Here is a 25,505-nt window from a genome sequence, read left to right as displayed (position 1 = left end):
GGGGGGGGCGGTAGAGCGGGTACGATCAGACTTAGACATAGTGAAAAGCTGAGGTAATGCCGGAAGGTTGGGGGACAGAGGGCGGAGAAGGGTCAGTCTGCAGTGCAGAGCTACTCACGGTCCGGAGTCCCCAGAAGCGATGCTCTGCGACCTGTCAGTGGATGCAGGTCAGAGCGAAATCCGGCCGACAGACCTCCTGAAAAAACCAGCTGGAGAAGATGCTGTCCAGTGAGGAGCTGGTGCCCGGGTAACAGGCTGGGAAAATGGCGCCGTCCTGAGAAAAAGCGCGCCTTAGGAGAGGAGGGAGGGCGGAGCACCACGCAGGGTTAACGATTCACCGCCCTCTAGCCAATAACAGGCTGGGCAGGTGAAGGACAGGCGGTGGGAGGGCCTGGGAAGAGCGGGAGAGAAGCCCGCTTAGAAGAAAGGGGCGGGGGGCGTGGCCGCGACGCAGCGGTAGGCCCGAACTGAAGCCGGGGCCTAAATTAGTTGCGGCGGCCGCCTGTCAGCAGGGGGTCGGCGCGGAGGTCCGAAAAAGTGGGGCGCCGCAGTCGCAAGTCGCTCCCAATGGGAAAAAACCCTGTGCTCCCTGTACCCAGAAAGTGGGGAGGGAAGGGGGGGGGATGCCCAGCAACATTGAGCTGCCTATAGCCTGGTGGCGACTGCGAGCGACCGCAGCGCCTACCCCTGTGACCATTGAAGAGGTGACCGTCGGGAATGGGCAGCCAGGTAAATAAATATGAAGCCGGGGCCTAATACTCACCCATCCACGATCCGTTACCTGTCTGAAGAAGTCTTGCGTCTCATCCAACCGACAGGCTCTGGTAGGCGAGTGGGAGGGAGACTGGCGACAAGGACCCCTGGAGTCGCTGGCACGTCTTGGTGTCGGCGTCCGTCTGGCTGGTCCTGCCGCGGAGAACTGCAAGGATACGGGGTGGCAGTACACGCCGTACTTGCAGACTCCATGTGGGAGTACAGATGTGACTTTTCACTCTGTATCTCTCCGTAGAACCTGAAAAGGAACGACGCACGACGAGGTAGATATGGGTCTAATAAAAGACCCGTGTCCACCTCCTACTGACACTAAGCTAAACTGAGGAATTCTCTGCCGGTCGGTGGGGTGTACACTGCGGAGGAGGAGCTATCTTTTTTTGTGCATAGTGTCAGCCTCCTAGTGGCAGCAGCATACACCCCAAGGTCTCTGTGTCCCCCAATAAGGCGAACGAGAAATTTTTTTTTTTTTAATTTTCACGTCTCTGCGTTATAAAGTTCTGTGAAGCACTTGGGGGTCCAAAGTGCTCACCAGGCATCTAGATAAGTTACTTGGGAGGTCTAGTTTCCAAAATGGGGTCACTTGTGGGGGGTTTCTATTGTTTAGGCACATCAGGGGCTCTGCAAACGTAATGATGACCGCAGACCATTCCATCAAAGTCTGCATTTCAAAACGCCACTACTTCCATTCCGAGCCCTTACGTGTGCCCAAACAATAGTCCCCCCCCCATATATGGGGCACCAGCGTACTCAGGACAAACTGTACAACAACGTTTGGGGTCCAATTTATCCTGCTACCCTTGTGAAAAAAAAAATTGCTGGGTAAAAATCATTTTTTTTGAGGAAAAAAAAATATTTTTTATTTTCACGTCTCTGCGTTATAAACTTCTGTGAAGCACTTGGGGGTTTAAGGTGCTCACCACACATCTAGATAAGTTCCTTAGGGGGTCTAGTTTCCAAAATGGGGTCACTTGTGGGGGGGTTCCACAGTTTAGGTACATCAGGAGTTCTGCAAATGTAACATGATGCCCGCAGACCATTCCATCAAAGTCAGCATTTCATAATGTCACTACTTCCCTTCCGAGCCCCGACGTGTGCCCAAACAGTGGTTCCCCCCCACATGTGGGGTACCAGCGTACTCAGGACAAACTGGACAACAAATTTTGGGGTCTAATTTATTCTGGTACCCTTGTGAAAATAAAAAAATGCGCACTAAAAAATAATTTTTTGAGGGGAAAAAATTTTTTTTTTATTTTCACGGCTCTGCGTCATAAACTTTTGTGAAGCACTTGAGGGTTCAAGGTGCTCACTACACATCTAGATAAGTTCCTTAGGGGGTCTAGTTTTCAAAATGGGGTCATTTGTGGGGGAGCTCCAATGTTTAGGCACACAGGGGCTCTCCAAACACGACATGGTGTCCGCTAACGATTGGAAGTAATTTGCATTTCAAAAAGTCAAATGGCGCTCCTTCCCTTCTGAGCCCTGCCGTGTGCCCAAACAGTGGTTCCCCCCCACATATGGGGTACCAGCGTACTCAGGACAAACTGGACAACAAGATTTGTGGTCCAATTTCTCCTGTTAGCCTTGTGAAAATTAAAAATAGTGTGCTAAAAATCATTTTTGAGGAAAAAAAAATATTTTTTATTTTCACTGCTCTGTGTTATAAACTTTTGTGAAGCACTTGGGGGTTCAAAGTGCTCCCTACACATCTAGATAAGTTCCTTAGGGGGTCTAGTTTCCAAAATGGGGTCACTTGTGGGGGAGCTCCAATGTTTAGGTGCACAGGGGCTCTCCAAATGCGACATGGTGTCCGATAACGAGTGGAGCTAATTTTCCATTCAAAAAGTCAAATGGTGCTCCTTGCCTTCCGGGCCATGCCGTGCACCCAAACAGTGGTTTATGACCACATATGAGGTATCTGTGCACTCAGGAGAAATTGCTCAACAAATTTTAGGATCCATTTTATCCTGTTGCCCATGTGAAAATGAAAAAACTGAGGCTAAAATAAAATTTTTCTGAAAAAAAAGTATTTTTTTTTTTTACAGATCAATTTGTGAAGTACCTGGGGGTTCAAAGTGATCACTATGCATCTAGATAAGTTCCTTGGGGGGTCTAGTTTCCAAAATGGGGTCACTTGTGGAGGAGCTCCAATGTTTATGCACACAGGGGCTCTCCAAACACGACATGGCAACCGCTAAATATTCCAGCATATTTTCCATTCAAAAAGTCAAATGGCGCTCCTTCCCTTCTGAGCCGTGCCGTGCGCCCAAACAGTGGTTTATGACCACATATGAGGTATCGTTGTACTCAGGAGAAATTGCCCAACAAATTTTAGGATCCATTTTATCCTGTTTCCCATGTGAAAATGAAAAAATTTATGCTAAAAGAAAATTTTTGTTGGAAAAATTAAAATGTCCATTTTTTCTTTCCACATTGCTTTAGTTCCTGTGAAACACCTGAAGGGTTAATAATCTTCTTGAATGTAGTTTTGAGTAGCTTGAGGGGTGCAGTTTTTAGAATGGTGTAACTTTTGGGTATTTTCTGCCATATAGACCCCTCAAAGTGACTTCAAATGTGAGGTGGTCCCTAAAAAAAATGGTTTTGTAAATTTTATTGTAAAAATGAGAAATCGCTGGTCAACTTTTAACCCTTATAACTTCCTAACAAAAAAATATTTTGTTTCCAAAATTGTGCTGATGTAAAGTAGACATATGGGAAATGTTATTTATTAACTATTTTGTGTCACAGAACTCTCTGGTTTAACAGAATAAAAATTAAAAATTTGAAAATTGCAAAATTTTCTAAATTTTCACCAAATTTCTGATTTTTTGACAAATAAACGCAAAAATTATCAACCTAAATTTACCACTAACATGAAGCCCAATATGTCACGAAAAAACAATCTCAGAATCGCTAGGATCCGTTGAAGCGTTCCTGAGTTATTACCTCATAAAGGGACACTGGTCAGAATTGCAAAAAATGGCCTGGTCATTAAGGTCAAAATAGGCTTGGTCATGAAGGGGTTAATCTACTATACTAAATGCGCTAAGCAGCTTCCGGGTTGTAACAACTTCCGTCCAGTTGTAACTGGTGACGTCACAGCACACCTCTTGCCATGTTAACCCTCAACACACCACTCCTTTCAACACACACTCCTCTCACCTTTCACTATCTCCACTAATGTCCACTCGCAGGATTTCAGAATACTCAAGATGGCATGGCCGCAAGAACATGTCGCCGGCGTGGACAACGTCGGGATCCAGGATGGCACCGGCGGAAGAAGATGGAGCAGCGACGATGACAGTGTGAGTATGAGAGATGGAGTGAGAGAAAGGGTCGTATGTGGAGTGAAAGAGTGAGTGGATGTGAGTGGAGATGGTGAAAGGTGAGAGGAGTGTGTGTTGAGGAGGTGTGTGTGTATTGAGGGTTAACATGGCAAGAGGTGTGTCACTATCCTCTCGATGCGATAGCATCGGGCCTTAATCTAGTTAAAATATATTGGGAAGGAAAGTATTTTACCCTATTTTGATACCTTTAATTTCATCAGTCCTCTTTTTACACATGATCAAATTCACAGATTATAAAAGGAAATGATTAGAAACGTCTTTGTCATCTAAAACCTTCCTTAAAGCAACACTTAACCTAAAAGTGAATAATAGCCGTGAACAAGAGAGAAAACTGCCAACAACATAAGTCTATCTCCAAGATAGTCTATTGTAGAGATCTGTAAAGAACACAGGTGCTGCTGCTCATCTCTTCCCTTTTCACCTGCGGAATGATGGCGGGGATAGGACTTAGTCAGGGAGGAGGAGCCTAACAATATATTTATCCTATTGTATACAGGGCAAAGGGGAGAGGCTCCTGCTGCAGCCGTCTTGCAGGACAGTATGAATGAACTAGGGTGGACAGTGCTGATTTCCTGAGATATAACATAGAAGATTTCTGGATACATTTTCAGTTTTAATTGCAATATGAATCAAAATAGGAGAAAAGGAAAAGAATTTCTGGGATTTTCTGCATTTCATATTTAGTGTTTCTGCTGATTTAAAGGAAATTTGGCATTAAAATAACCTCTTTCCATATGACGCTTCAGTCTGAACAAGTAAATGTAGGGCTGGCCATTTAGTTTCAAACTTTTGGGGAGAAAATAATGACGAGTGGTTATCAAGATGGATCAGAGTAAACAGGAGACACCAATATTTTTTAGTTTGCATGATTTTGTTTGTGTTCCTGAAAATAAAGAATAGTGCAGAAAACACAATGTTACTTTCTTCTTGATCTTTTCTATTTTTCCAGCAAACACACCACATGGAAGGAACATTATCCAGGGATGGTGCTTAACATTATATGCCTCCTATTGCAAATTTAGCAGTGGGAGAGGCTCCTGCTGCAGTCAGCTGTCCCACAGCGAGACACAGGGATGTAAGAAGGGGAGGGAGAACATGTCTGATCAGATAGGACACATTACAATTCATTATACATTACTTTTAATTGCAAAATGAGATAAAGCACAATCAAAGATAAGATTAACCAAAGGATGGCTAGAAAACAGTTACCAGGGGTGAACCTAGCCTCTCTGCTGCCTGAGGCGAACAGCAAAATGACCCCCCCCCCCCCGCACACAAAGTAAATTTTTACTGTATATCTATATTGTAAAACTGAGTACAATAGTGGACATTTTGATTTAGATAAATAGAAAAAAAAGGTGTCCAAACACAAGGATGTCAGTGGCATCACACGCACATAGAAGAACACAGAGGTAACCAGAACAAGGGTTATTAATGGCAATGGTAGGCATGGCACAGGGCCGGACTGGGACAAAAATGCAGCCCTGCCACACAAATCCCACCAGCCCACAAACTATAACACTCATCAACCCCGATCTGTGAATTTTTGCTATACTTTGTCGTCCCCTCATCACTCTCTTAAAGGAGTTATTTGAAGAGCCATATGTGGATGGCACCACAGTGCGTATGACCACAGCTCCATTTACATGGTGCTCTTCAAAGCTACATTTCCCAGGATCATGGGGGTCCCAGCGGTCAGATCCACAACAAACAGAAACTCATCCCCTATCCCCACGTAATGCTCCATACAGTATTAAGGGCCCCCTATATTACTGCATACAGTATTATGGGCTCCATATAATGCTCCATACAGTATAATGGGCCCTTCGTAGAGCATAATGGGAGCAATATATTACTTCATACAGCATAATGGGCCCCATATAATTCTTCTCCCCATACCCCGCTGCTCTGGTCTCCTCAGTGTATTCTGATCCTCCGCACTGCTTGGCACAGGGACATCATTAACTTTATATAATTGTCCACTTGGACTGATAGTGATTTGTTTGTACCCTGTTGTCTGGGGCTGGCCCACTTTATGGGGGTGCTCAGGGCAGATGATTATACACCAGTAAAACGTATGAAAGGCTCAATGTGACCAGTGCCACCTAGTTTCCTTCCCCTCTTCTACCGGTACTGTGGGCACACTGACTGGTAATGAGGAAAAGAAAGAACAGAGAGAAAGAAAGAAAGAAAGAAAGAAACAGAGAGAAAGAAAGAAAAGAGAGAGAGATAGATAGAAAGAGGGGACAGAAAAAAGAACAGAGAGAGAAAAAAAGAAAGGGGTAAGAAAGAAAGAAAAGAGAGAGAAAGAAAAAGAAAGAAACAGAGAGAGAAAGAAAGAAAGAAACAAAGAAAGAAAGAAAGAAAAAGAAAGAAAAAGAAAAAGAAAGAAAAAGAAAGAAAGAAAGAAAAAGAAAGAAAAAGAAAAAGAAAGAAAAAGAAAGAAAGAAAGAAAGAAAGAAAGAAGGGGAAAAAGAAAGAACAGAGACTGAAAGAGGGGACAGAAAAAAAGAACAGCGAGAGAGAGAAAAAGAAAGGGGAAGAAAGAACAGGGAGGGAGAGAGAGAGAAAGAAAGAGGGGAAAGAAAGAACAGATAGAAAGAAAAAGAAAGAACACAGAGAGAGAGATAGAGAGAGAAAGAAAGAATAGAAAAAAAGAAAGAGGGGAAATAAAGAGAACAGAGAGAAAGAAACAGAGAAAGGAAGAACAGAGAGAGAAAGAAAGATTAGAGAGAGAAAGAGGGGAAAGAAAGAGAAAGAAAGAAAGAACAGAGCGAAAGAAAAAACAGAGAAAGAGGGGAAAGAAAGAACAGAGAGAAAAAGAAAGAAAGAACAGAGAAAAAAAGAAAGAAAAAGAACAGAGAGAGAAAGAAAGCGTGGACAGAAAAAAAGAACAGAGAAAAAAAGAAAGGAGAAAGAAAGAACATAGAGGGAGCGAGAAAGAGGGGAAAGAAAGAACAGAGCGAAAGAAATTGGGGAAAGAAAGAGAACAGAGAGAAAAAGAACAGAGAGAGAAAGAGAGGAAAGAAAAATAACAGAGAGAAAGGAAGAACCGAGAGAGAGAGAAAGAAACAGAGAAAGAAAAAGCAGAGAGAAAAAGAAAGAAAGATTAGAGAAAGAAAGAGGGGAAAGAAAGAACAGAGAGAGAGATAAAGGAAGAGGGGAAAGAAACAAGAGAGAAAGAAGAGAAAGAGAGGAAAGAAAGAACAGAGAGAGAGAGAAAGAAAAAAAGAAAGGTTAGAGAGAGAAAGAAAGAACAGCGAGAAAGAGATTCTATAATATACTATAGCAGCCTGGCTCCCATTGTAGTGCCCACCTGAGCCTCCCGATGCAGGATATATCATGATCCGCTCACATGGCCGGCATCCCTGAGTCCAAGGCGATCCCGCTGTCCGCGCTGTAGGAGGACACGGTGATGGATCTGAAGCATTCCCTGAAGTGCCTCCATAGTTCCGTCACAATCTCCTCCCGAAATTACCTAATTTCCGGTCAGCTTCTCGCACGTCACTTCCGGTGGAACGTCATGTGCGAATTTTAAAGTGCTCCTCGGGGCTCCGCCGTGTACTCCTGTGTCCGCTGGAAAAGTAAGCTCCCGGCCGGGGCAGACTCTCTCTCAAAATCGGGACTGTCCCGCTGGGAGGTATGGATGCTCGACCATACACCTTGTACACGTATGACTCCGCCCACCTCATACACACACGGTTCCGCTTTTTATGCCTTGCACACACACGGCTCCACTCAGTACACACGGCTCCACTCCGTAAACCTCGTACACATGCGGCTCTGCTCCGTACACCTTTTACACATGTGGCCACGCTCTGTACACCTTGTACACACATGGCTCCACTACGTAAACCTTGTACACATGCAGCTTTGCTCCATACACCTCGTACACACGCGGTTCCACTCCATACACAAGTGGCTCTGCTCCGGTCCATACACACGGCTCCGTTTTGTACGCCCCATACACACACGGTTCCACTCCATACACACAGGGCTCCGCTCCATACGCCTCGCACATGTGCGGCTCCGCTCCGTACACCCTTTAAACCTCTCCTGACCCCACACAAACTGTTCCCTCATTCAGCACGATGACAACCAGCACAGCAGAGTTATGCATACACTGAGGCCCCTGATCATGTGACCTCGACTCCTCCCCTCCTGTGACCTCATCACAGGTCCTGTGGCAGAGAATAGAACATAGCGGCAGAGCAGGGACGGAGATGATCGATAGATCGAGAGCTGATGCGCAAAGCACAGGACCTGTGATGAGGTCACAGGAGGGGAGGAGTCAGGGGTCCCATGATCGGGGGCCCTGACTCCTTCCCTCCTGTGACCTCATCAATTACAAGCCTTTGCATGCTAACAGCAGCACCAGCGTGCAGGCTAAATTGTAGGTGCTGCGGGTAGCAGAGCGCATAATGCCGACCCCTGAGCACAGCAGCTGTCTGCCGCCTGAGCCACAGGCTCAAATGGCCTCATTATAGGTGCGGCCCTGCCAGTTACACACATAACTTTATATAATATGCATCTCCCAGGTTTATTGCTTTTTAATAATTCTCTAATGTACAGTAAATTATCTTAGCTAGCTTCCACAAAAACCTATGTTATGTACAAGTGAACTAAAATAGTATATACATTGCATTTTGAATTAATAGAACACCATACCTTTCCTTTTTAACCTTGACATCTTCAGGAGGTTTCCTCAGACTTCTAACATTTCCTGCATTCTTCATTTTGCTGGCTAAAGATAATGTGTACATTAATAATAATGCACAGATCACATCCTACAAAGTGATTTTAAAGGGGTTTTCAGAGACTTGAATAATGTTGACCTAGCCTTAATATAGATCATCAATGAAAGCAGGTTCCCACAGATTTTTCTTTGCCTAAGCTCTAGCCAATCTCAAGAGTATTCTCAAGTTACCTCTTGAGCAGCTCAGAGCTCTGCCGTCTCCTTACTTCCTGGATTCTGGCAGGGCAGGCTCTCCTACTTGAGTGACAGTTCAGGTAAGTAGCAGAGCTGTAGAATTAGTAGAGCCATAAAGCTCAGCACCAGTTCTGCTAGAACACATGCAGCCATCAGTTACTTGTTCTGGAGTCTACACTGATATCACTGTATTTACACATAACAGGGCAATTGAACAAGCACACAGCTCAGGAAAGTGAGCTGTAATTAGGAGAGCCATTTTAAAAACAGCCAAGGATGCTGCTGATTTTGCAAAATTTATAATAGCAGTTTGTCAGAAGGAGGGGAGTTAGGTGAGCAGCTAACAGCTGTATAGAAATCAATGGCCCGAAGAGACGTGTCTGGTATGTTAGGTGTTAACCCATCTCTTGAATGTAATTACTGCGCACAGTGGGCAGCAACTATTGGCTGAGCTCCATGTAAACCAGCTTTACACTATGAAAGATAAACGCTCTCACTGCAGGAGAACGAAAGCAGACAGAAAAAGCAAGTTAATTGGTAACTTGTTTATTTTTATCTAACTGAAGCAATTTAATAAATGTGAGAATAACCCTTTCAATAAAACAGTGACCAAATAATTCGACTGTGTACATGGCCTGTTCTGATGCACAAAATACAAGGAATTGCACTTCTATGTAAAAGGAGGTAAAAAAGAAATTTAGGGGGAAAAAAAAGAAACAGAAACATATAAAATGCCTCCATGGAAACCAGAAGAAATCCAATGAAACTCCACAAAGGTTATGAAGGGTAAACAGAAAAGAATTATATTACATAGCAGAAGGGCCTCTTTAGGGAACACTAATCTCAACCTTTTTTTTGTGTTACAAGAGTAAATCTATTGTGAAATTTTATGGGAGTCAGCAGAGAAAAAAAAAGAAAATACTTACAGGTCATCGCCTCAAAACTTTCTTTCCTTGTTCCAGATGCCATTATCATATCGGCAAAGTCTTTTTGGGTAGAGGCCAGCTCGGCGTATGTCCCCATCTGACCTATTCTCCCATCTTCCATGACCACAATAAGGTCCACCAGAGGGAGGACACTCAGGCTGTGCGTCACCAGAATCCTGGTCTGTGGTCAAAAAGACAAAAATCAATGACTCTTTAAAAAGGACCGGTCACTAGGTCAAGTGGACAGACTTTGATCTTTTTTTATTCCCACTGCTCCCCTGAGAAAGCCATTTTTCAATTCGCCATACAGTTCCAGAGATAAAAGCCTTACTATTTAGCGCTAATTTTTATGGTTTTAATCAAAAGGGCGTGGCTCACAGGAGCATCTTGGGCGTGGCTATAGGTTGCGCTGCATAATTATAGTTAGCGTCTCCCTCCGTGGTAAAGACCATAAAAGCACTAAATAAAAAGGCCTCTCTATACTAATATAGAAACACTTGTTTATTGGTAGCGGGACACCACAGATCTGTAAAAGCGGCCACAGAATTAACTATTTTTTATGTAATATTTACAATGGTGTGCAGTGTTCCATGCATCACATGACGCATACATTTATACCTTATTTTTCAAAAGTCCATTGTATCCAATAACTTTATCAAATAAATGCTTTCCCACATGTACATCGACAGCAGATAAAGGGTCATCCAGCAGGTAGATGTCGGCGTTATTATATACGGCTCGTGCCAGGCTGACCCGCTGCTTCTGGCCTCCACTTAGATTGACACCCTGTATACAAAAAGATACACAGATACGGTAAGTAGATGGCACCCACACATGACACTTTTATATGGACGACCTGGAACTAAAAAAGACAAGTTACCCCCTATCCTGGGATCAGTGGGGGTCCAACACCCCCACAAATCAACCATGTTAGTTCTGGTCAACCCCTTTATGGATAACATTTTTGGATGGACATAAAACCATGATGTAACCGGCCTATTTATCCAATCATTGCCTTCAGATATATCCTTGGACAAGAATACCATTTCCTCTATCATCTTTTATATTCATTTCATTTTTAGTTTCAAAATTCAGTTTTAATTATTGTCCTTATTTTGGTCAGAGTTTCGCTTTTCTGATGTTCAACACTGGCCCCAAAAGTACATACAATAGGCTGACATTTTGTGTTCTCTGTAGCTCATTGTGAGCTTTACTGCACAGATAGGGACAATACTAGCAGAGTCATCTCAATATCTTAAAAAGTTCTATCAAGTGAGTCAATGACAGCTCTACTTTACCGCTGGAAGCCTGAAAAAGATAGGATAATAGCATCTTCCCTAATAGAGCTGCATACGTGGTTACTCCCTTGTCTTTTGGGGATTGGACTGTAGTTCATCACTTCATGGAGACCAATAACACAGACTACTGAAAAAATGTTCATGGCATCTTCCTGGGGTTTTTTGGAGCATCGATTCAGAACATTGCACTGGATAGACCACATCAGCTTTAGTTTCTTACAGTAGATATAGTTGAACTTATAGCATTTTAGTTCGCTCTTAAAGTGGACCTCGCACCAAACTTTTCATGATGAATTGGACACTATGTAATAGGGGGGGGGTCAGAACTTTTTTTTTTTTTGTTTTAATTTTGCCTCTTTGTTGCAGAGATATTTGCAATCAAAGTATTTGGCACAAAACGAGTTAACATTTACTTTGCTTAGAAAAAAAGTTATCAGACAGTTTTCACTGGGGGCGTGTACTTCTTCCCCCCTGTATGATGCTGACCAATCATAAGCAAGCAGCAACACAAAAAAAAACAAGAGCACACCCCCCCACCATTGCTTAGAGCAGTTAGATAAAATGACAAACACAAAGTTGCTATAATATTTAAAAAATTGGAAAACTTCACTATATTCAATTGATGAAAGCACATGACTAATTTTTTCTTTGTAACGTATATATCTATTGCATAGCATTAAGGTAAAGATGTCTCACCCTCTCTCCAATCTCAGTTTGGTCTCCGTGTGGCAAGAGCTCTAGGTCCGGCAGAAGAGCGCACGCTTCTAGAACGCTCTCGTAAAATGGCTTATTCAGGGTCTGACCAAAGAGGATGTTTTCCTGAAATAAGGAGTTCTGGATCCAGGCTTGTTGTGACACGTAAGCTACCGAGCCCTAATTGTAAGAAAGCAGCATATTATAAATTATTATGGAGCTTTAAGACATCAATGACCTATTTGATACAGATGCTTTAGCAGCAGTTCATCTTGCTTTACACTGATTAGGGGCAAAAACCCTTAAGCACAAGTCTGCAATAAGTGTTTATAGTTGTGCTTTATATCGCAAGTCACGTTACAAGGTTCTTTAAACGGAATCTGTCACGAGTTATTTGCTACCCAATCTGAGAGAAGAATGATGTAGAGGCAGAAATCATAATTCCAGTGATGTCTCACCTACATAGTTTCTTGCTGTAACGATTTTGCTTAAAAAAAAAAAAAAAAAAAAAAAAAAAAAAAATCACTCTTATCTACCAATTCTCTGAATACTGATCTTTGTATCGCTCCGCCACCACCACTGATTGGTGGGGACGTGGTTATATGGAACTCATGAATATGAGTCAATCATTCTGTCACATGTTAGTAAGGGCAAACGGTAAACAGCCCACTGATACCAGCATGGTCTGTAATAGGAGCCAATGGTGGAACAAGTCCATTCTTGACATTTCTTCCTTCCTAAATCAGTGACAGTGTCACACTTCTCTGTTGGGCATCTGATGGAGAAATCTGGGTTTGGTGAATGCTAGGAGAACGATACCCACCATACTGCATTGTGCCCACCGTACAGTTTGGCGGAGGAGGATAATACTATGGGGGTGTTATTCTGGGATCGGACTTGTGTCAGTGAAGTGAAATCTTAATACACTGCTCACAAAAAAAAAGGGAACACTAAAATACTGCATCCTAGATATTACTAAATGAAATATTCCAGTTGCAAATCTTTATTCATTAAATAATGGGATGTGTTGAGAACAATAAAACATAAAAATAATCAACGTAAATCAAACTTAATATCCCATGGGGATATCAATTTGGAATGATACTCAAAATCAAAGTGGAAAATCAAATTACAGACTGATCCAACTTCAGTGGAAATGCCTCAAGACAAGGAAATGATGCTCAGTAGCGTTTGTGGCCTCCACGTGCCTGTATGACCTCCCTACAATGCCTGGGCATGGTACTGATGAGGTGGCGGATGTTCTCCTGAGGGATCCTCTCCCAGACCTGGACTAAAGCATCCGCCAACTCCTGGACAGTCTGTGGTGAGGCGTGACATTGGTGGATGGAGTGAGACATGATGTCCCAGATGTGCTCAATCGGATTCAGGTCTGGGGAACGGGCGGGCCAGTCCATAGCTCCAATGCCTTCATCTTGCAGGAGCTGCTGACACGCTCCAGCAACAGGAGGTCTGGCATTGTCCTGCATTAGGAGGAACCCAGGGTCAACCGCACAAGCATATGGTCTCATACGGGATCTGAGGATCTCATCTTGGTACCTAATGGCAGTCAGGCTACCTCTGACGAGCACATGAAGGGCTGTGCGGCCCGCCAAAGAAATGCCACCCCACACCATTACTGACCCACTGCCAAACCGGTCATGGTGAAGGATGTTACAGGCAGCAGATCACTCTCCACGGTGTCTCCAGACTCTGTCACGTCTTGAAAAAGGTCTTCGGACCGAAATGTCGCCACAGGAGGCAGAATAAAATGTAAGCCTTTTTTTTTTTCACCATTGTCTGAGGCGCTGTCTTTTTTATCTATTGTTATGGAACTTGCTCCAGGATGGGCTCCCTGGTTTTGACGTGCACCTCTACAAATCTGTCTTAAAGACTTTGATGTTTATAGGGTGCGGTTTAACTTTTTGTTTTTTGGTATCTGTCATATGTGCTCAGTGTGAAGCTGCTTTCATCTGTGAAGAGCAGAGGGCGCCAGTGGCGAATTTGCCAATCCTGGTATTCTGTGAAAAATGGCAAGCGTCCTGCATGGTGTTGGGCTGTGAGCACAACCTCCTCAGACCATCCTCATGGAGTCGGTTTCTAACCGTATGGGCACACACATGCACATTTGTGGCCTGCTGGAGCTCATATTACAGGGCTCTGTGTTATGAGCTCATTTTCTGCTCCACGAGTTGAGAGTTCCCCTTCCGTTCTCCCTCTGGTGGTGACAGGAGGTAGAGAGGTTGGCTTAAGTGGTAGTGATCTGCCACCTGGTGAGGAAGATGACGATTGGATCTCTGGAGGATCAGAATGGATATAAGACAGCCAACGCCCTATCCTAGTGCTGGTGATTCAGTCTGCTTCTGAGGTCTAGGACTCAGCTCTGTTCCAGTCTTCCCAAGATAAGTTTGTTTTTTGCTAATGTTCACACTTGCTCGTTGGTCATTTCAGGGCTGGGCTGGGCTGTGCTGAATTTTCACACTTATTTGCCAAATTGTCTTTTTTGTCCCTTATTGGATTGGCCTCTTTTTGCTGTCTCAGAATATTTCAGAGTGCTGATATAGTGGGAGAAGTCTAGTGACTTCAGGGTTTATTTTGCTATCAGTTGTGTTGGACATTTTTGTAGGCTTTTTTGGCAGATTGCAGACAGTATCTTTCCTTTCTAGTTAGTTTGGCCCCATCGTTTGCTCAGCCTACTTTCCTGCCTTTGTTTGTATTTTCATCTTGTTTAACCATCAATACATGTGGGGGGCTGTCTCTCCTTTGGGGTCTGCTCTGGGGCAGTTAGTTTTCCTCTTTTCCTGCTTTAGGCTTATTTAATTCTCCGGTTGTGACGAGGCGTCTAGGACCACCGTAGGAACGCTCCACGACTGCTGCTAGTTGCGTGTTAGGATCAGGGGTCTGCAGTCTGCATAGTTACCAACCTCTTTGGTTTTCTGAGACTTAGCTTGTTTGTTTTTTGTTCTGGTGCAAAGAAACCCCCCCCCTGGACTGCAAAGATCTTCCCCCTGCGACACCACTTTGTATCCCATTAGGAAAAAAAAAAAAAAAGGACTCAAGGGTTTGCTGACACTTACAGAAAGGTTCATGACTTAAGGGCTATTAGTGATGATACAGTGAGTGTGACCTCAATCGTCCCTAACACACACACACACAATACTGTCACAGATCCCAGTAATGTCAAAATGTTTCAGTCATTGATTTAGCAGGTGCATTCTTCTCTGTACCCCTGCACCCAGACTGTCAGTATCTTTCTCCTTTACTCATAGAGGTGAACAATATTATTGGACAGTCCTCCCACAAAGGGGGAAAGAAATCCCCTGCCATCTATTCAGCAGCAATGGCAGGGATCCTTGAGTAGTGGCAATCACCTCATCCGCTGATTGTACTATTACAGTACGTTGATGACCCTAAGGGTTGCAAGGTCTCACGTGACAAATTACAGTATTACAAACAAAAGGTGACATTTGTCGGGACATTATATTGCCGAAGGTACCAGACACCTGACAGGAAACAGGCAATTCAAGATCTCCCTCTACCCAGGTCACATCAGCATCTATGCACTTTCCTAGGTTTAGTGACCTACAGTAGGCCTTGGATAAGGTCCGCTTCACAAATATTCCAACCACTTTATGACTGCTTGTCTTTTATTTCCTCCTCGGCTACCCATTCATAACAGCTCTGGTAGTGCTTCTCCTTGCACAAATGCGGAGGTAGCGGTCCTGCTGCTGGGTTGTTGCACTCCTACGGCCCCCTCCACGTCTCCTGGCGTACTGGTCTGTCTCCTGGTAGCGCCTCCAGCCTCTGGACACTATGCTGACAGACACAGCAAACCTTCTTGCCACAGCTCGCATTGATGTGCCATCCTGGATGAGCTGCACTACCACTTGTGTGGGTTGTAGAGTCCGTCTCATGCTACCACGAGTGTGAAAGCACAACCAACATTCAAAAGTGACCAAAACATTAGCCAAAAAGCATTGGTACAGAGATGTGGTCTGTGGTCCCCACCTGCAGAACCATTCCTTTATTGATGGTGTCTTGATAATTGCCAATAACTTCCATCTGTTGTCTATTCTGTCTATTCCATTTGCACAACAGCATGTGAAATTGATAGTCAGTATTGCTTCCTAAGTGGACAGTTTGGTTTCACAGAAGTTTGATTTACTTGGAATTCTATTCTGTTGTTTAAGTGTTCCCTTTATTTTTTTTGAGCAGTGTACTTCAGCATACAAGACATTTTGGACAATTGCCGCTTTCAGCATTGTGGGAACAGCTTGGTGAACGCCCTTTTCTGTTCCCCATGACTGTGCCCAGTGCACAAAGTCCAAGTTTGGATTAACAGATAAAAGATGAAAAGATATGTACAATATGGGACATTCTTCTCTATGCCAATATTATAACGCAATATGCGAAGCGGTTACACATGAACTTGCACAGTAACGTAACTGCAGACTTACTTGTCTCTGCACAGATCCTTCTAGTATATTCATCTCCCCGAGGATCGCAGATAAGAAGGACGATTTTCCAGACCCAACTTGGCCAACAACAGCAATCAAGGCGCCTTCAGGAATCTTAATATGAAGACTGAATTTAAAAAAAAACACAAAAAAAAACCTACATTATGTTTCTGTTCTTTAGATTAAATAGGTTCTCTGATGCCTTTCACTTCAGCGTTGGGTGGTCAGAGGCGTTGATGATGTTCTGTCGACCGATGGCTGCCAGGACTTGTGCACATGAATAGCGCAGGCACCAAACACTTGTCAGAAGGCTTGCATTCTAGAAGCACCTGGTGATAAATCATCATCAGCGCTGCTCACCTCTTGATGCAGAAGTGAGAAGCGCTGGATAATCCTTTAATAAAATTTTTAACAGTTTATGAGAGTTTCGACAAAGAAAGATCAATCACTATCTAATGAAGAGTTACAGAATTTTCTAATGTAAGGGTTACGTTTTTTCATTGTGGAGCGTGACATGCCAGGATGAGGAGAATTATTTTAGAATTTTCTATTATATTCTGTGTCTGTCATTTAAAATGAACCTTTACTGTTTACATCCAGTGGAATAAAGTATCTCCCGCTTATGTGATCATCAGACATTCTCTGTTATGTAAGTATATTAGATTTGTAATCATCCAGAGACAAAATTAACAAATTCTGTAGTTTCAGAGTTAAAATCTCACAGAGCTCTTAATTCATCATCTTCCCTTTCTTGAGCTTGGTGATTTTCATTCTCACTCCTTACCGATATACACAGTAGATTTTCGGTGGCTGATGTATGCACTTTTTGTATGGAGCAGGCTCAGGAGCAGAGCCTGCATATAATGCGTGGAGGGAAAGGATTTAGCCCGTTTGGTGAAGTCCAAAATGGAAACACAAATCAAAATAACTGAATTGATTTTTGGCTAGGTCACCTCTTCTCCAAAAGAAAAAAAAAAAAAAAAAAAATGAAATAAAAAGAGGTGAAAAAGTCGTATTGACCCCAAAATGGCACCAATTTATTTATTTTTTGCAATTTTTTTTAGGTCGTAAAATAAAAACAAAAGCTATATAAATTTAATAACGAGACATAACTCCACTGACCAGTTGAAGAAAGAGGAGATACCAGGTCAATTTAAGGCAAATTGATTTGCTAAAACAAAAAATCCTTTTTCTTTCATTTCCACCCAACTTTGATTTTTCCTTCACGTTTTTTATAAGTAAAAGTCAATGGTGTCTCAAAACTTCAACCTGCCCTACAAAAAAAAAAAAAAAAAAAAGGCTACATACGTCGATGGTCAAATAAATTGCTAGGAGGAGAGGAAAAAAACCAAAAAATAAAAAAAACCCAAGAACAAGGAAAAAGAAAGCTAAGAAAAAAACCCAAAAAACAAACCTGTCTCTCCAAGAGGCTAAATACCCTGAATCTGATGAAGAAACTCACTCTGCCGCTACATAACAAGTGTTGGCAGAGCTGAGTAACAGTCAGCAGAATTGGGAATACAGCTGTAGACTATAGCATACATAAAAACATAAGATTATTTATATTTCACCTGTTTTAAGTGTTGGATTTGATATACATTTTTATTAAAGGATATGGGCACCTTTGGGGACAACTGTATTTTGTACATAACCAAATGGGGTTTTCTGTTTTTTTTTATAGGTATCTTCTTAATAAAATAAAAAATTGAGCCATACTTACTCCCTAACACTCTAGCCCCCCTATCTGTCACAACCACCCAGCCTTTGCTAACAAGGCTACAGTGGTGATGTCACGACTACAGCATGTGACCGCTGCAATCATGTGCAATAACAATTTATCCAGCAGATTCTAATTTTTTTTTTTTTTTTTTAAGGGAATCGGTCACCAGATTTTCCCAATATAAACTAAAGCCACCGCCATTAAAGGGAATCTGTCAGCAGGTTTTTGTTATGTAATCTGAGGACAGCATAAGGTCACATATCAAGCTGTGTGTTGTTTACTTACAATGAAGTTTTTATCACCTGGTGATTTTCATTGCTGTGATTACCTGGCGTGAGCTTGCAAGTCTGACTCCGCCCTTTCATGTGATAAGAAGCTCACTGTGCATAGACAGTGTACATACAGAGCATGGTGTGGGCGGGGTTAGCTTTCTCAGCTCTGCTGAACCTTACATCTAAGAACTCTGATTGTGTCACAACTGCTGAATCCAGTAAACTAAGTGATACATCGTTGGAATCAGGGTTTCTTTGCCTACGCCTTGCTGCTCTTAGATGAGGTAGCAAAACCCTGCTGACAGATTCCCTTTAACTGCTCTATTGCCACAGTACATCAACACGTATATAAGCCATCGACTCCCCCTGCATATGCCAAAAAATATCTTTTATAAGTCTCCCTCTTTTTGCATGCTAATCAGCATCATCTGGTCTAATGGGCATCAAAATCGCCATCCTCCTGGCTTGATTAATGTGGATGACGAGACCTACGTTATCCACAGATCGCGCAGAATCTTGCGCCTGCGCAGTTGAAGCACAGATGCGCTCTGCTCTGCCCTACTAATTCCTGTAAAGATTAGTAAGGTAAAGTTTTGATTGATCCCATTTTCTGGGCAATAAAATGTACGAAAAAAAAAAAAAAAGAGAAAAAAAAAAAAATTTAAGTAGTGTGAAATGGTGAATAGAAATGCAACACCATCATTGTTCTCTACCACATGTATTATGCAGTAATGACATTTGCAACTTGACTTTCCAGATCAGGGTGATATCAAACATGAATACTTTTATATTTTAGTAAACTTTGTAAAAAAATAAAAAAAATTATATACACACACACATATATATATATATATATATATGTATGTGTTTGTATGTGTGTGTGTATATATATATATATATATATATATATATATATATATATATACACACACACACACACACACACACACACACACATACATACATACATACATACATACATATATATATACACACACACACTGTATATCTTGGCAGTAGTGATGAGTGAGTGTGCACAGATAAGGTGTTGTTATCCGAGCACACTCGCGTCTTAATCGACAATTTTCGTTGTGCTCGAAAAAATGCTTGAGTGGCCACGGTTGCAAGTCTCGCAGCTCTTCGACAGCCGCAACACATGCAGGGATTGTCTATCGTTGATAAAAAAAATGGTGAAGAAAAACACACAAAATGTCAAAAAAAAATAATCAGGAGGAGACCAAAACATGCAACTTTCCTCATGTATGTTTTGTTTGAAAAACGTATGGTTTTTCACCACTGGAAAAAGATGCAGTGTGAACACACCCCAAGGCTTATGTACACATGTAGTTTTTGGAGACAGTCACGTAATATTTATTCTGATCTCACTGCACGCTGCTCCTGAACTCCCCCTAGTGGTGACCGTTGGCAGACAAAATGGTGACTTTTTGGAGATTTGGACCTCTGTATTAGAAACAGGGATTTTTGTGAGTACTCACCGTAAAATCCTTTTCTCCGAGACGCTCATTGGGGGACACAGAGACTGTGGGTGTGTGCTACTGCCGTCTGGAGGCCGACACTAAGTATACAAAAAACAAGTTAGCTCCTCCTCCGCCGCATACACCCTCGCCCCGATAGCGGGCGGAAACCAGTTTAGTGCCAAAGCCGTCGGAAAAGCTGACAGCAATTTAGCTCTACCGCAGAAAATTATATGTCTGAAAAAAAAAAGGACCACCCTACAAAATAAGGGTTTATACTCATCAAAAATAAACAAAAGCCAACTGGCTATCAGGGTGGGAGCTGTGTCCCCCAATGAGCGTCTCGGAGAAAAGGATTTTACGGTGAGTACTCACAAAAATCCCTATTTCTCCTTCGTCTCATTGGGGGACACAGAGACTGTGGGACGTCCCAAAGCAGTCTCTGGGTGGGAGCAACTCATCAATCTACACCGCATGCCTACCTGTTCAAAGGTGTGCCACTGCTGCCTGGAGAATCTTCCTACCCAGGCTTGCATCCGACGAAGCCTGCCTATGTTCGTTGTAATGTTTAGAGAACGTGTGCAGGCTTGACCACGTTGCCGCCTTGCATACCTGCTCTGCCGAAGCCTGATGCCGAAGCGCCCAAGAGGCGCCCACTGCCCGAGTCGAGTGCGCCCTTATTCCAGGTGGAACCGGCATGCCTCTAATACGGTAAGCCTCTTGAATAGTAAGGCGAATCCATCTGGCTATGGTCGACCGTGAGGCTGCGAGCCCCTTCCTGCGCCCTTCAGGGATCACAAACAACGAATCTGTCTGGCGAAAAGGCGCTGTCCTCGACACATACCTCCTGAGGGCCCTCACCAGGTCCAGCGTGTGGAGCGCCTTCTCAACTCTGTGTACTGGAGCTGGACAAAATGAAGGCAAAACGATGTCCTCATTAATATGGAACGAGGACACCATCTTCGGCAGGAACGGCGGAGGTGGTCTCAAGACTACCTTATCCTTAAAAAAGGTCAGAAACGGTGCTCTACAGGATAGGGCTGCCAGCTCCGAGACCCGCCTAATAGAGGTTATTGCTACCAAAAACACGACCTTCCTGGTAAGGTATGGCAATCCGACCTCCTGCAATGGCTCAAAAGGAGCTTCCTGCAGGGCCCCCATCACCAGATTAAGGTCCCAGGCGTCTAAGGGAGCTCTAAAGGGGGGCACTAGATGCGAGACACCCTGAATGAAAGTTTTGACCTGCATAATGCTAGCGATCTTTCTCTGGAACAGAACAGACAAGGCCGAGATCTGTCTCCTCAGGGAACTCGGAGCCAACCCTGCGTCCAGGCCTGACTGCAGAAAGGCCAGAATGTTGGGAACCGAGAAGGACAAAGGCGCAACCCCGTGCTCTCGACACCAGAGAAAGAAAACCTTCCAAGTACCATGATAGATCCTCGCCGAGGCCAGCTTCCTGGCGTTAATCATCGTGGCTACCACCTCACGCCCAAACCCCGCCTGGGTCAGAACCCAGGATTCAACGGCCATGCCGTCAAACACAGGGCCCCTAAGTTCGGGTGGTAGATCGGCCCCTGGGACAGTAAGTCTGGCCGTTCCGGTAGCCGCCATGGCACGTCTGCGAGGAGCTGTACCAGATCCGCGTACCAGGCTCGACGGGGCCAGTCTGGGGCCAGCAGAATTGCCGGAACCCTCTCCCTCTTGATCTTCCTGATTACCCTCGGGAGAAGAGGCAGAGGGGGAAACAGGTACGGGAGCCGAAACTGGCTCCATGGAAGAACCAACGCATCCGCTGCAATCGCTCGTGGGTCCTGAGACCGGGCAACAAACCTGTCTACCTTGGCGTTCTCTCTGGAAGCCATCAGATCCACGTCCGGAGTTCCCCACCGTTGGCAAATCTGCTGGAAAACCTCGGGGTGCAGGGACCATTGTCCGGCAACGACCCCCTGCCGACTCAGGAAATCTGGTGCCCAATTTTCCACGCCTGGTATATGGACCGCTGAAATTACTGAGTGGTGCATCTCGCGCATGGCTTCCCTGCTGCGCGTGCCTCCCTGGTGATTCACATACGCCACTGCCGTGGCGTTGTCTGACTGGACCCGGACTGGGCGACCCACTAGCCAGTGCTGAAAATGCTGCAACGCCAACCGCACTGCTCGAATCTCCAACAAGTTGATCGGCAGAAGGGCCTCCTGGGGAGACCACTGCCCCTGAGCTGTGTGATGACGAAACACTGCTCCCCAACCGATAAGACTCGAGTCGGTTGTAACCACCAGCCATTGAAAGGGTTTCCCCCTGAAGGAGAGAGGAGTCGCGCGTCCACCATTGCAGTGCCCGCCGGACCTGAAGGGACAACCTGCACTGATGATCCAGGGAGAAAGGACTCCTGTCCCATGCTGCTAAAAGAGCATGCTGCAGGGGGCGAAGATGAAACTGCGCAAACGGGATTGCTTCTATTGCTGCTACCATCCTCCCTAGCACCCTCATCCCAAATCGAATCGTGTGAGGGCCTGGCCGCTGAAGACTCCGAACCCCCCGCCGGAGCGCCTGGGCCTTGTTTTGAGGGAGAATTAACAACCCTTGGGAAGTGTCGAAAATCATCCCTAGGAATGGAATCCTCTGAGCTGGGGTAAGACATGACTTCTTCCCATTGACTAACCATCCCAGGCGGGATAGGGTATCCAGCGTGATGCCGACATTCTCCTTGCATGCCTGAAAAGACGGTCCTTTCACTAACAGGTCGTTTAAGTATGGCAGCACTACTATGCCCCGAGAATGAAGAATGGCCATAACGACCGCCATCACCTTTGTGAAAACCCTGGGTGCCGTGGCCAACCCGAACGGCAGAGCCGCAAACTGGAAATGCCGGCCATTTATCGCAAAACGAAGGAACTTCTGATGCGGAGGAAAAATAGGGATGTGCAGGTAGGCATCCTGAACATCGATTGAGGCCAAATACTCTCCCTGCTCCATGGCCGATATCACTGACCGGAGGGATTCCATCCGAAAGTGCCTGACCTTGATGAACCTGTTTAGGAGCTTTAGGTCCAAAACCGGTCTTACTGTTCTGTCCTTCTTGGGGACTGCGAACAGGTTGGAATAAAATCCCTGGGCCTCTACGCCCTCTGGTACCGGGATAATGACCCTGTTGTACAGAAGAATCCTGATGGCCCCTAGCAATGCCTCTGCCCGGGATTGCAATTTGGGAAGACGGGATTGAAAAAATCTCCTTGGAGGGTGTCCGATAAACTCTATTTTGTACCCGAATGACGCCAATTCTGCCACCCATGCGTCGTGTGCCACCTTGACCCAGACGTGGCGGAACCTGAGCAGACGACCGCCTAATCTGCTGTCCTCGGGTACCTGATGCCTCAAGTCATTTTGTAGAGGGCCTTTGGGACCTAGCTCCCCTTGACCTGGGTGGACGGCCCCGCATCCTCCCCAGCGGGTTGGCTCTATACGTGACCTGGCGCGCTCTGTCTTGGTTGTGGCGAGCTGGGGCAGTAGAACCGGCCGCTGATGCCCATCCTGGGGCGTGAAATGCTCAAAAGCGCGCCTGTGGTTGACGAAAGGGCGGTCTGCTCTTCTGCTGTGGGAGAAAGCTACTCTTTCCCCCTGTGGCATCTGAAATAAGCTTGTCTAGCTTCTCTCCAAAAAGCCGATTACCCTGATAAGGCAGAGATGTTAACGACTTTTTAGAAATCGAATCGGCCCGCCATAGCCTTAGCCACAAGGCTCTCCTAATGGCGATAGCGTTTGCTGCGGCTAGCGCCGCGCAATTAGCCGCATCCAAGGATGCATTAATTAGATAGTCTCCTGCCATCGAGATCTGATTTGCTATCTCAGACACCTCTACCGGCAAGTCTCTGTCCTGCAGGACTTTGTTCAAAGACTCCGACCACGACAATCATGGCCTTGGCCACCCATGTTGCTGCGAACGAAGGCAAAAGCGCTGACCCCGATGCCTCATACACCGAGCGGGCTAGACCCTCTATGAGCCGATCCGTGGGGTCCTTAATGGAAGAACCACTAGGCACCGACAACAACGATCTTGAAACCAGGCGTGACACTGGGGGATCCACAATCGGAGATTCTGCCCACTCTTTACAGAACTCTGGTGCAAACGGGTACCTTGTCTCTATCGTTTTCTGCCCTGAAAAACGCTTGTCTGGGCGTTCCCTGTGCCGCTGCACCGTGTCCTCGAATTCTGGATGAGTGCTAAACACCCTATGTGGGGCCTGGCCTTCTTAAAAGATATTTTATGCTCTGCGGTCAGGGAGACGTCCTCCTCAATACCAAGAGTCTGATTGACGGCCTCAATGAGACTGTCTACTGTCTCCCGACACCCGGGAATATCCAGATCCAAGGCTTCCTGCATGTCCTCATCCGAACTCTGCTCGCTCTCAGACAATGGTGATGGAGAGCGAGATGCCGCACTCACAGATGCCGAAGCACCGGAGGGGCCCGGAGAAGCCATATGGGTTCTTTCCCTGTACGTCTCCTTAGAGAGGGTACGGCCCCTGCAGGCCGGCGGCTCATGTGAGGTGGATGAACCTTCCCAAACCGGAGAGCCATTGTCTCTACCCCTATCCGGGGCCTGAAGGGTCTCGATCACCTTCGTAAGTGAAGCCATAGACCGAGACAGTGATAACGCCCATTCCGGGGGCTCTGACCCCCTGGGCTCCGTTGGCGGGGAGGGCTCCTGGGCGCGTTCGGAACTACAGGCCTCACATATCTTAATAGTCTGCGCTCGCGTGAACACAGCCCCACAGGAAACGCATGCGGTATAAAGGAAGGTGTTTCTTCCCTTTTCCAGACATACTGCGGAACAAACGGCCAGAAAAAAAACCCCTTTTTCTATTATCTTCTTTTTTTTATGGCATCCAGGGGTATGAGGAGAAGGAGGACAACCTGCCCTAGTGTGGCCAAAACGGGGTCGCACTTACCCGAGCTCCAGCTGTCTCCCCGTGCTCCTGTGCTGCTGCTCGCTCCCAGCTGCTGGTCTCCCTGGGTAGGCTGCGATGCTTCCTGACCGCGGCCTACCCCATTCTGACGCCGGGGCCTCCATTTTATCCAGCACCCTCCCAGTATCCGAGGGTTGGCGCTGGATCTGACGTCGCGTCGGGGGGGCGGGCGCCGGATCTGACGTCACGCTGGGGGGGGGCGGGCCTTTCCCCTGCGTCCTAGGCCGACGCCGCGGGCTAAATTTCGGCCCTCTTCCCCGCGGCCTACCTCGCCCCGGAACTGGCGCTCTAAAACGGCGCCTACTCAGCCACGCGCGCTCCTTCCCCAGCCCGGCCACTGCAGAGGGCCGTGGCAAGGGAGAAGGGGAACACGCCGCTGCCCCTGCCGCGCCGAGGAAGCCCTCCTGCTCTGCCTGCAGGCAGGAGAGGGGAGCCGCTCCAGCCCCTGGAGAGTACGCCGCAGCCCTGGCCTGGAAACCTCCCGCTGCCCAGGAGCCCTGCTTACCCTGAGGTAACCCATATCTTCGGACGGTGCAGGCACCCTAGCTCCGTCCGCCTTGGCTGGGCGAGGAGAGGGACCGTCCGCCACCATGCAGTACCGCCACCTGGCGTTGGTGTAGCTGTGGGGCCGCACAGACTAGTCTTGTGCCTCTGT

General features: G+C 45.6%; 1 protein-coding gene across 2 annotated transcripts in view; it reads right to left on the bottom strand.

The window, feature by feature from the left end:
• The window catches only part of LOC141097358 (multidrug resistance-associated protein 1-like), a 122,031-nt gene that overhangs the window by 47,357 nt on the left and 49,169 nt on the right, over nucleotides 1-25,505 (bottom strand). For both annotated transcript variants that reach the window (XM_073584470.1, XM_073584469.1), the window contains exons 12-16: nucleotides 16,420-16,546; nucleotides 11,969-12,145; nucleotides 10,593-10,760; nucleotides 9,975-10,155; nucleotides 8,787-8,862 (exon numbers count right to left, since the gene is read on the bottom strand). In XM_073584470.1, the coding sequence (XP_073440571.1) occupies nucleotides 8,787-8,862; nucleotides 9,975-10,155; nucleotides 10,593-10,760; nucleotides 11,969-12,145; nucleotides 16,420-16,546 (729 nt within the window). The remainder of the gene's footprint in view (nucleotides 1-8,786; nucleotides 8,863-9,974; nucleotides 10,156-10,592; nucleotides 10,761-11,968; nucleotides 12,146-16,419; nucleotides 16,547-25,505) is intronic.

The sequence above is a fragment of the Dendrobates tinctorius genome, unplaced genomic scaffold (genome assembly GCF_039654945.1).
Source record: "Dendrobates tinctorius isolate UK_male_01 unplaced genomic scaffold, ASM3965494v1 ptg000084l, whole genome shotgun sequence".
Lineage (NCBI taxonomy): Eukaryota > Metazoa > Chordata > Amphibia > Anura > Dendrobatidae > Dendrobates > Dendrobates tinctorius.
This window is presented reverse-complemented; position numbering and strand designations above follow the sequence as displayed.